Source organism: Myotis yumanensis, unplaced genomic scaffold, assembly GCF_028538775.1.
Source record: "Myotis yumanensis isolate MYYU_CA2020_CCGP unplaced genomic scaffold, mMyoYum1.0.hap1 SCAF_20, whole genome shotgun sequence".
NCBI lineage: Eukaryota > Metazoa > Chordata > Mammalia > Chiroptera > Vespertilionidae > Myotis > Myotis yumanensis.
In genome coordinates this window covers 6649628-6661939 of record NW_027223771.1, presented here as the reverse complement: position 1 = coordinate 6661939, position 12312 = coordinate 6649628, and the positions used below count along the sequence as shown (strand labels likewise).

General features: G+C 49.2%; 1 protein-coding gene across 1 annotated transcript in view; it reads right to left on the bottom strand.

Annotated features, from left to right (window-relative positions):
* The window catches only part of AGBL1 (AGBL carboxypeptidase 1), a 264433-nt gene that overhangs the window by 154373 nt on the left and 97748 nt on the right, over positions 1-12312 (bottom strand). The window contains exons 15-16 of the mRNA XM_070400703.1: positions 11509-11596; positions 8053-8197 (exon numbers count right to left, since the gene is read on the bottom strand). Of these exons, the coding sequence (XP_070256804.1) occupies positions 8053-8197; positions 11509-11596 (233 nt within the window). The remainder of the gene's footprint in view (positions 1-8052; positions 8198-11508; positions 11597-12312) is intronic.

The following is a 12312-nucleotide window of genomic DNA, read 5'->3' as shown; positions in this document are numbered from 1 at the left end:
AGAGGGAGGGAGGGAGGAAGGAATGGAAAAAAGCAAAGAAGCATAGAAAATAGGCTAAAATCGAAATGACAGAAGTGACACCAAAATTTGCTCTAAGTCTAAATAGGTTAAACAGCCTTATTACATGACAAAATTCTTCAGATGCGATTTGATGAGTCCCGCTGTATGTTGTCTATAAGAGATGCTTTTGAAGAGAGGAGAAGAAAGAAAAACCATGACGTATATGAAAACATGCCTAAATTATCTATTTCGTTTGCCTCTCCTAAAATATTTTAAGAGAGAAATATGGAAACGCAAAGGCTAAGCAAACATAAGTGACAGCAGGCACGGCCACGGAAATATGCAGCGGAGCCATATTCAAGAACAAGTCCCATTAAATGGGACTTAAAAGTCTTATTTTGACAAAGGGCACAATCTGCAATGAACATATAAAACTCATAAATCTGAAGAATCAAATAACATCGGATTGAAATATGCAACGTGAGAATGGCAGGAGGAGAAACATTGTACCTGGAATGCGGGACGCCAAGACGGTACTTCCGTCTTCAATAAATCAAATACGCAAAAAATAATGATATAGTGCACTGGAGCAATATTATTTTTATAGATATATGTCAAGCTTTTTCTTGACAGAGAACAACCTTTTATTTTTTTCCTCAAGCATCCATGGAACTGTGACAAAATTTAACCATATCCAGGGCTATAAACATTCAATAAATTTTCTTTTATTTTAATATATTTTTATGGCCCTAACTGGTTTGGCTCAGTGGATAGAGCATCGGCCTGCAGACTGAAGTGTCCCAGGTTCAATTCCAGTCAGGGGCATGTACCTGGTTGTGGGCACATCCCCGGTGGGAGATGTGCAGGAGGCAGCTGATCGATGTTTCTCTCTCATTGATGTTTCTAACTATCCCTCTCCCTTCCTCTCTGTAAAAAATCAGTAAAATATATTTTAAAAATATATGTAAATATATATTTTTATGGATTTCAGAGAGGATGGGAGAGGGAGAGGGACAGAAACATCCATGATGAGAGAGATTCATGGATTGGCTGCCTCCTGCACGCCCCCTACTGGGGATCAAGCCTGCAACCCAGGCATGTGCCCTTGACCGGAATCAAACCCAGGACCCTTCAGTCCGCAGGCCGACACTCTATCCACTGAGCCAAACCAGCCAGGGCAAAAATTCAATAAATGTTCAACAACAAAAAAGAGCAGAAATTGTCCAAACTACGTTTTCTGATCACACAAAAATGAAGTTAGACTTCAGTGAAAATGGTCTTAAAGTCGGCGCCAATAATAGGAAAACACCCTCCTAAGAGCAGCGCACTGAGGAAATCCATGTATTAGAGAGAAAATCAATATTAAATCGGTGCAATTAAAGGGCCGATGGGAGACGCGGACATCTGGTAGGTAACACAGGACGGGCGCGGAAATGTCTCCGTCAGCATGTCCGCCACAGGTCAGGCATCTCCGCCGAGAAAAATGTGTGCACTTTAGTGAAGAGAATGAAGATCGCCCTGGAGTTTAAACGACGCTCCCTGTGACCATAAACAAGTTATTTTAACCTCTTTCAAAAAATACCTGGTGACAGCTGCTGCCAATACTATTATTAAAACTCTGCCTCGCAATTACTATCAAGATTCCAGGCCCCCAGCCTGGCCGGCGTGGCTCAGTGGTTGAGCGTTGATCTAGGTCACCGGTTCGATTCCCGGTCAGGGCACATGCCCGGGTTACAGGCTCCATCCCCAGTAGGGGGCGTGCAGGAGGCAGCTGATCCATGATTCTCTCTCATCATGGATATTTCTCTCTCTCTCTCCCTCTCCCTTCCTCTCTAAAATCAATAAAAATATATATTTTAAAAAATGGCTTTGTATTGCCCTCCTAAAAGTCATGTTTAAGTGTAGCCACCGGGCAGGCCCAAGGAGGGGTGTCTAACGGGATATTGTCGGGATCATTGACGAGGGAAGCAGGGCGCCCTAATGTGTGCGCCAACCACCAACCCAACCACCAACCATAACCACAGCCCTGCAGCAGCCACAGGGTGGGGGTCTTTTTTCTTTTTTTTTAAAATATATTTTATTGATTTTTTTACAGAAAGGAAGGGAGAGCAATAGAGAGTTAAAAACATCGATGAGAGAGAAACATCGATCAGCTGCCTCCTGCACACCCCCTACTGGGGATGTGCCCACAACCAAGGTACATGCCCTTGGCCGGAATCGAACCTGGGACCCTTCAGTCCACAGGCCGACGCTCTATCCACTGAGCCAAACCGGTCAGGGCAAGGGGTGGGGTTCTTTATAAAAACAGGAATGAGGTCAAGGCAATTATGGAATCCCCCCATCCTCCCGACACACACCCACACAGGAAAGTCCACCTCTCCAAGAAAGGAAAGATATCTGGCCGAGGACTTCGCAGCAGTCTCACGGATGCCCCTCCACAGGAGGTCCCTGGCCTCCTTCTTTATCAGCTACTCCCTGCAAACTTCCATCAAAGACTGCACTTGACCTCAGCGGGCGACCCTACCGGTAAAGTGAGAAGCAGCCCGCACTCGGAAATCGCTTCTTATTGTGATCCCAGCCATCGCTCGCCATCCCCCTCACTCGGAAGAAAGCCGCCCCTAAGGGGACGCCGGCCTATTTTATTCTGTGGACTGCCCTGTTCTCGCTGTCCCTTGAATACGCCCATCAGGGAGTCAATCCCAGAAGAGCAAACGACACCTTTCAACTAAACAAAGGCGACCAAACAGGCTGTGGGCAGGTTCTGCCTGAGGAGCATCCTCAAACTGCCCACCAGCCAACGTCGCTCCCCTAGGTCAGTGGTCGGCAAACTCATTAGTCAACAGAGCCAATATCAACAGTACGACGATTGAAATTTCTTTTGAGAACCAAATTTTTTAAACTTAAACTATATCGGTAGGTACATTGTTATTAACTTCAGTAGGGTGCTCCTAAGGCTTAGGAAGAGCCACACTCAAGGGGCCAAAGAGCCGCGTGTGGCTCGAGAGCCGCAGTTTGCCGACCACAGCCCTATGTTAACGGGACTCGCTTTCAGACTGGAGAGAAATAATTAGTCTCCGGGTCTCTACTCACAGATCCGCCGGTTAGAAAGAAACGATGATTTTCATCGGCTTTTCCCATGGAAAATAAATGAAGTTATATCGCTGATGATTGGGAAAAGAGAGTAAAGAAAAAATAATGACCATCAGCCACCCTAAGACAACCGTCACTAGCCGTTGTAGCTATTTCTTTGGGGTGCTTTCGTTGGGTTTTTTTTTTTTTTTTGCATTATTAGTTTCATTATAAATTACGGAATGGGTATCTTCCAATCAGGCCAACGTAGAAAATAATCACACGCCATCATATAAAAAGAGAATAGCCCGGCCTGCGTGGCTCAGTGATTACGCGTTGATCTGTGAACCAAGAGGTCACGGTTCGATTCCCGGTCAGGGCACATGCTGGGGTTGAGGGCTCGATCCCCAGCAGGAGGCAGCTGATCCATGATTCTCTCTCATCATTGATGTTTCTATCTCTCTCTTCCTCTCCCTTCCTCTCTCTGAAATCAATAAAAAACACATTTAAAAAAGAGAGAGAATATATGGCAGCAGTTCTCAACCTGTGGGTCGTGACCCCTTTGGGGGTCGAACGACCCTTTCACAGGGGTCGCCGAAGACCATCGGAAAACACATATATAATTACATATTGTTTTGGTGATGAATCACTATGCTTTAATGATGTTCCATTTGTAACAATGAAATTGGGGGTCACCACAACATGAGGAACTGTATTAAAGGGTCTCGGCATTAGGAAGGTTGAGAACCACTGATATATGGTCTAATGGTCACCGTCTACCCTTGGCAAACACTTTCCATGTATCAAGTTATTTCATCATTACAACAACCCACAGAGTAACTGCTTTTATAGTTCCCATTTCACAGATGAGAAAACTGAGGCACCGAGCAGTTAAACAGCTTGCCCGTGGCTGCACGGCAAAAAAAACCCCACTTTTTTCTTTGTGCTCAAGACCCTGGATTTCGGGGGCCTTTGGGGCCAATGACGTCACCCTTCACGCACCTCTGGGCCCCTTCAGAACGGCCTCTCACGCTCCCCTCCTCAGCGCCTGGACCCTGGGCTGGTGCCTGTCCTTCGTCCTGGCCCCTCCAAGGACGAGTCTCTGTCTATTGATCCCCTGACAGCACTGACTGATGACTTGCTCGTCGCCTCTTTGTTCTACGACACGGAAGTCCATTTCTCCCGTCTGACACCGTGTTGAACTCTTCATTTCACTCTGAGCCCTTTACTAGCGCGTGTGCGGATGGCATTCTGATTCCGTCTTCTCTCTCCTTTTCCCTCTCCCTCCCTCCCTCCCTCTCCTTCCCCGCGTACACTAGCGTAAGCTCAATTCATCTCTAAGGGTAATTAATGGCGGGAGCCTGGACCATGGTAGAGCTGTATGTCTGGTGAAAAAAAATGTATTCTACCCTTTCAGAGCCTGAGGCTCTTCCATCGTGTGGATCCCACTTGGGATCACTTTTCTTGTTTCTTGCCAACTCCTCTGGTTATAAGTGCTCCGTGAGATCGAGTTTTCTTAGCCTCTAAATGGCCCGTCAGAAACTTTCAGGGTCCTATCTTCTTTAAATAAACAAATATATATATATAAAGATATATATATGTATATACATACATACACACACACATATACATATATATATATAATTTCAGAGGAGAAGGGAGAGGGAGAGAGAGATAGAAACATCAATGATGAGAATCACGGATTGGCTGCCTCCTGCACGCCCCCTCCTGGGGATCGAGCCTACAACTGGCATGTGCCCTAAACAGGAATCTAACCGTAACCTCCTGGTTCCTAGGTTGACACTCAACCACTGAGCCACGCTGGCCGGGCTGTGGTCTTATTTTCAAATAATACCTCTGGCTTCCAAGGGGTAATCCATAACATAATCCAAACACTTAAACAAGTTTTGCTAACAACGCTTTAAACAATCACTGCAATTATCGACGGCTTGATATGGATGGCTACAATAGAACTCCTTTTGCTTGCTTCATAATTATAACAATATTGTATTTCTTTCTTTTCGCTTTAATACTCTAATTTGGATAATTATCCAACAGAGATCCTGGCAACCATCTGGAAGATTTCAGAGAGGAAGGGAGAGGGAGAGAGAGAGAGAGAAGCATCAATGAGGAGAGAGAATCATGGACCGGCTGCCTCCTGCACACCCCACAATGGGGATGGAGCCCGCAACCCAGGCATGTGCCCTGACCGGGAATCGAACCATGACCTCCTGGTTCATATGCCAACGCTCAACCACTGTGTCTCTCACCTCAGTGTTTCTCTCTCTCCCCTCCTCCCTCCCTTCTACTCTGTCTGAAAATCAATTGAAAAAAATATCCTCAGGTGAGGATTAAAAAAAAAATGCCAGGGTTCAGGAACTCAACCATCAGAGATTATAAAACCCTACAACTTGATGACTACATCACCTATCAAAGTGGACTGCGTGCCGAGCCTGTGTGGTTCAGTGGTTGAGCGTGACCTATGAACCAGGAGGTCACGGTTTGATTCCCGGTCAGGGCACATGCCTGGGTTGCGGGCTCCATCCCCAGTGTGGGGTGTGCAGGAGGCAGCCGATCCATGACCCTCTCTCCTCATTGATGTTTCTCTCTCTCTCTCCCTCTCCCTTCCTCTCTGAAATCGATAAAAACGTATGTGTTTTTTTAAAGTGGCTTGTACCGGTCTGGCCCCGCCCAGACGTCCTAAACTTCTCCTACATGTTAGGACACAGCGACAGACGTCAAAGACCCAGGCTGGGCCCCCTGCTCGGCCACTCGCTGGATGTGGGCTTCCTCCGCCTCCCTTTCTGCATCTATAAATGACGGGCGTGAGTGCGACAACTCCCCAGACCCCTTTGCATTCTAACATGTGATGCCAGCGGCCACTGAGAATCTCCGCAGCAGCCAAGGCAGTCTAGCCAGTGAGCAGAACGGCGTCAAAGGCAAACACGGGCACTGCAGGAGTCTCGGCCCCGGGGACACCTGGGCGCGCAGGTTCCAGGTGAGACGGGAAGAAAGGCAGGGGAGGGGGCGTGTGACGGCTGCCTCTCTCCGGGCCCGACGGGCAACAAGCATGTTTTATAACAAAGACAGCTCGTTCCAGCCTCGCTCGGGGTGTGCGTGTCTTGGATGAGCGTCTTGAGCTCCTACGGGGGATCCACAGATAATACTAGCTGTGTATCTCGCAATCTGGGAAACAGCAAAAATCTCTCTCCAGGCAGCAGGGCAGATGGGGAGAAGGGAGGGCCGGCTTCCCCGAAGCAGCGAGCCATGTGGCTCCAGCGAAGCCTTTCTCGGTGGAGAGAAAAAAAAAAAAAATCCCCATTTATACACGAGCGTCTTTGCCGGGGGAAGGCAAAGATGTTCTCGGTTACTATCTTCTCTATCTCCTTGGCGCAGACGTGGCGCGAACACACTCATCCTTCAGGCTAAGCGATACCTGCGCTCACAGATGCACATATTATTATAAATATGCTAATAACGCTTTGCATGAACACAGAGGACGAACAAGCTCTGCGGAGATGCGTTCGCTCGTTAATCCTCAGGGTGCCCGGGAGATCGCTAGGGGCGAGGGACGGGGTGCCAGCTTTCTCAGATGCCAGGCGACCGCAGGGTGTACGCAGTTTGCTCAAGTCTGTCCGACGGACCATCTGCAGGGCCTGAGAGGACGCAGGATGCTAACTAACCTCAGGTCTGGACTGGCCCACACCGCACCCCTCTCATAAACACAGCAGAGCCCGGCTGGTGTGGCTCAGTGGGTTGAGCATTGTCCCATGCACCATGGAGGTCGCTGGTTCGATCCCCAGTTGGGGCACAGGCCCCAGTTGCAGGCTCCATCCCCAGTAGGGGGTGTGCAGGAGGCGGCCGACCTATCTTTCTCTAACATCGATGTTTCTATCGTCTCTCCCTCTTTCTAAAACATCGATAAAGACATATTTATAAGACACAAACATCAGAGACCTCACTGCAGTCATCCGGCATTTTGTTCATCTCCTCGTCTTCTCCACCCTGATCCTTCTAACGCCGGCACCGCGGCCGTGGGAACCCCCAGGAAAGCTACGAGGCTGCTGTCAGAGGCTCGGGGCGTTCCCAAGCTTTATCTTCCTGCTTCCCTCCTCCCCAGAGTCCACAGGCTGCCAATCTGCATCCCAGCTCACCGCACGCTTCCACCCCATTTCAATTCCATCACCTCACTTGTCTCACCACCTCACTTTATTTTTACAAAAAAAAAATGTTTTTATTGATTTCAGAGAGGAAACAAGAGGGAGGAAAAGAGAAGCATCAATGATGAGAGAGAATAATGGATCGGCTGCCTCCTGCACGCCCCCCACTGGGGACCGAGCCCACAACCCAGGCATGTGCGCTGATGGGGAATCGAACCGAGACCTCCTGGTTCATAGGTCGACGCTCAACCACTGAGCCACGCCAGATGAGGTCAGCACCTTGTGTTTTAACATGAGGTCTTCTGAGAGCTAAGCCCTAGACAGCGGTCAGCAAACTGCGGCTCGGCAAAGCACAGTTTGCGAGCCACATGCGGCTCTTTGGCCCCTTGAGTGTGGCTCTTCCACAAAATACCGGCTCTTCCATAAAATACCGACTTCTGCGCATGGGCCACGAAGTTTCAATCGCACTGTACGTGCACGCCCACACGTGGTATTTTGTGGAAGAGCCACACTCAAGGGGCCAAAGAGCCGCATGTGGCTCTCGAGCCTCGGTTTGCCGACCACAGCCCTAGGGCACACCGCACCTCCTACACGCAACCTGACAGTGAGCAGCTCGGCATGTCACTCAGGCCGTCAGAATGTCGCTGGCCACGCCCGCAGCCTCCTGCTCTGTCCAAGAGATGGGACCCAAATACTAGTAAATCCACTAAGTCAGTGACCACAGACCCTGGCGCCCTGGGGCTCGGGGGCGCCTGAATGTTTCCGGGACCATCTCAGAGAGCCCCCTCGGTCTCGAGGGGTCATGCCGTAAAGAGGACGTTACCATGAGGGCCGTGTAGGTGTAGGGATAGTGGTAGGCCAGGTAGCAGACGTCGCCATGGTGCGGGAAGGTGACGGAGAAGGTGAGGGTGTAATAGCACTTCCTGGACGTGCCCCCGGTGACAGCCATGCTCTCGCGATAGTGATTTCTAAAAGAGAAAGGAGAAGAGAGGAAGGTGAGGGAGGCGGGAAGGAAACAGGCATTCGGGGTTCTAGGCCGCCAATATGGCCACTCGAACGCTGAGAGATGGCACGACTGAGCCATCAGCAATGTCTAGGCTGGTCCATCGGGCCGAGGTGGCTCAGTGTTTGAGCGTCGACCTGCGAACCAAGAGGTCAGAGTTTGATTCCCGGTCAGGGCGCATGCCCGGGTTGCGGGCTCGATCCCCAGTAGGGGGCATGCAGGAGGCAGATGATCCATGATTCTCTCTCATCATTGATGTTTCTCTCTCTCTCTCCCCCTCTCCCTTCCTCTCTGAAATCAATAAAAATATATTGAGGGGGGGGAAAAGTCTATGCTGGTCCGTCTGTCTCCTCATGGTGGCGTACATGTCATGGGACTTTTTCTGATGTGTCTGAAAATGAGTCTATAGAGTCCCTGAGACAAAAGACGTGAGTAATTGGGTTACTTGGGGTTCTACTGCCCACATCCACTTTTTTTTTTTTTTTTACCCAAATTTGGGGTTTCCCAACCTCTGCCTCTCCCCAGATCACCCAGAATGCAGTTGTTCTCCTCCCTCCCACCTGCCCCGGGGGGCTCATGAGCAATCACTACTCTGTATTGCAGCGGTTCTCAACCTGTGGGTCGCGACCCCTTTGGCGGTCGAACGACCCTTTCACAGGGGTCGCCTGAGACCATCCTGCATATCAGATATTTACATGACGATTCATCACAGTAGCAACATGGCAGTGATGAAGTAGCCACGAGCATAATGTTATGGTTGGGGGTCACCACATGAGGAACGGCATTTAAAGGGCCAGAAGGTTGAGAACCACTGCGAGTGTATTGAGTTCCAACTCGAAACGTAACAGGGCGTCTGATCACTGCAACAGCCCATCATGCAGATGCAGAAACAAAGGCTCGGAACAATAGATCTGCCGGAGGCCGAAAAGCCAGCCCGCGGTCCGTGCAGGACTCGAACCCAGATCTGCCTGTCTGCCAGGACTCTGTTCCCTCCTCTCCACACCACCCTCCTCCCAAAGGGACACACATCTGTCACCCCCAACGCGGCCCGGCTTCTCCTAGCTCGAGACCGCACGGTTTCTTTTGTCAAGGATGAAGAAGCTATTTGGAGACTTCAGAGAATGGCATCCAAGCCCATGGCCCCCAGAAGTGCATTTCCAAACAACAGGCTGCACCATCACGCAAAACGCGCCCAGACGCCCATGAGGAGGTGACCGTCTTCCAAGTCCTACACCAGGTAGAGTAGAGGCAGGGGTGAAGCAAACAAGCCTTCCACAGTGGATCAACCCAAGGACAATGCTGCGTAAAAAGGGAGAGATGGACTGTGCACCCCCAGGCATCCTCTGTTAGGGAGAGCTGTTCTATTTGGTGGTTGAATGGCAATACACACATGGACCCTGGGCTTCGATTGATCGCATTTCTGGGAATATGTTAACATAAGGTGGTGAATCGTTGTAAAACAAAGGACGCTATGAAGTAGCAACCTTATCCATTCATCTCCGTGGCATTCACGGCTGGGAAATGAAAAATGGATTACATTATGCATTGATGGTTTCCATGTCAGCCCTCTGTTCCTCTTTGATCACAGAACAATGGTCTTGTTAATGAGCCTAAAAGCTATTAACAGTAACGTTGGCTTTCTCGGGGCTTAGGCCAAAGTGAATTTTTTAAAAAAATATAACTATCAATGATGAGAGAGAATCATTGATTGACTGCCTCCTGCACGCCCCCCACTGGGGATCGAGCCCGAAACCCAAGCATGTGCCCTTGACCGGAATCGAACCTGGCACCCTTCAGTCCGCAGGCCGATGCTCTATCCACCGAGCCAAAACGGCCAGGGCCCAAGGTGAATTTTGGATGTGTGGCTTCTTCCCTCCCCTGTTGGCAGACTTTTTTAAAAGTATATTTTTATTGATTTCAAAGAAGAAGGGAGAGAGAAAGATAGAGAGAGAGAGAGATCAACGATGAAAGAGAATCACTGATTGGCTGCCTCCTGCATGCTCCCTACTGGGAATCAAGCCCGCAACCCAGGCATGTGCCCTGACTGGGATTCGAACCATGACCTACCAGTTCATAGGCCAGTGCTCAACCACTGAGTCACACCAGTCAAGCTGACTATAGTTTTTAAGGGGCCTCTTGTCATCCGAGAAAAAGATAAGACTTAATTTATCCAAGAAAATAAGTACTAGCCTACCATATTTATTAAAAAAAAAAAAAAAAAACACTAGCAATGAACTGATAATTATATATTTTCTACCTGTTCCAACAACTGCTATCCTTTTTTTCCATGTGAACTGGTATTTTATTTCCCCCTCCCGATGCACACATAAGCAACTGATGGGTCTGGGATTCTTTTATCAAGAGCTATGGATAATATCAGCTTCATGACAATTTAACAGGATGCATCATTGAAAGTGGTGAGTAGTCAAGGGTTGAAGATGAATTTTGAAGGCCCTTTCTCTTTTATTTAAAAATAAAATCATCTGACTCTGCATATTTGTCATATATTCACTCTCATCCACTTTGCAAAACTGAAGGACAGGATGAACAAGAATAGACCAGAAAGACAAGTATCACCGGATCTCACCCATATGTGGAATCTAAAGAACAAAACAAGCTGATGAACAGAACAGATCCAGAGGCACAGAAGCGTGGAACACGGGCTGACGAATCTCAGAGGGAAGGCGGGGGTGGGTGGGTGAGAAGAGTTCAGCCAAAGAATGTGTGTGCATATATGCATAACCCCGGGACACAGACCACAGTATGGAGAAGGCCTGAGACGGGGGGGGCGAGGGGGGGGTGGATGCCGGGGGGGTGGATGCGTGGATGCGGGCTAGAACAGGTCAAGGGGGACAAAAGGGGGACATCTGTAATTCTTTCAATAATAAAGATTTTTTTTTTTTTTTTTTTACAAAAGAATAGGCCAGAATTTCTCAGGCTTTTTTGCTCACGAAAAACCAACAGGAAAGAGGAAAAGAATGACAGCCTGATGCACTAATCACAGGTGGGGTCTGTACAACTTCAATAGCCAACCAGGTCTCCAGGTGCTAATGTGCCTGCAAACAGACAGACCACCTTCAGCAAATCAAAAGCTACTGCTTCCGATCTCCTGCGGGCACCATTTCACATGCTTCTGAAGGGCGGGTCAATTGCCACAGGGACAAGTATGGCAGACGGGCACCTATGGCCGAGGTGTGTAAGAGCAACATGGAAAAGCAGGCAATGGAGCGAGAAAGAAAGAGCGGAGAAAAGAAACTAACAAATATTCGGACTCACTTGTAATAGCAGATTTCATAGCCCGTCCGCTTCCAGGTGGGTCTCCCGAGAAGGGCCTCCTTCACAGAATACATGGTGGGCTGCATCCCTACACAGAATAGAGGCCGGGTTAGTCTCCGGCCGCAAGGGAGCTATAGTCGGCTGTCTGATGGCCCTTCAAGCATACCCAGGTCTGAATTCTGCAACCTGTGAATGTCACCTTCCATCGCAAGAGAGGCTTTGCAGACATGATTAAAGGCTCTTGAGCCCAGCAGGCGTGGCTCAGTGGTTGAGCGCTGACCTATAGACCAGGAGGTCACAGTTTGATACCCGGTCAAGGGCACATGCCCAGGTTGTGGGCTTGATCCCCAGTGTGGGGCATGCAGGAGGCAGCTGATCAATGATTCTCTCTCATCATTGACATTTCTATCTTTCTCTCCCTCTCTCTTCCTCTCTGAAATCAATAAAAATATTTTTTTAAATAAAAAAAGTTCAAGGCAGGGCAGGAGAGGCAGGAAGTAGAGGAGTACCATGGGTGGTATGAACATCCCACGGCAGACTTCGGCTTTCCCTGCCATAGGAGCGGTTTGCCATGCACTGGCCACCATCTTGCCACACCTGACAACCAAAATGTGTCAACTCAGCCCTGGCCAGTTTGGCTCAGTGGAGAGAGCATCGACCTGTGGACTGAAGGATCCTGGGTTCGATTCCGGTCAAGGGCACGTACCTCCATTGCAGGTTCCTCCCAGTCCTGGTTGGAGGCAGGCGGGAGGCCACCAATAGATGTGTCTCTCTCACATCGATGTTTCCCTCTGTCTCTCCCTC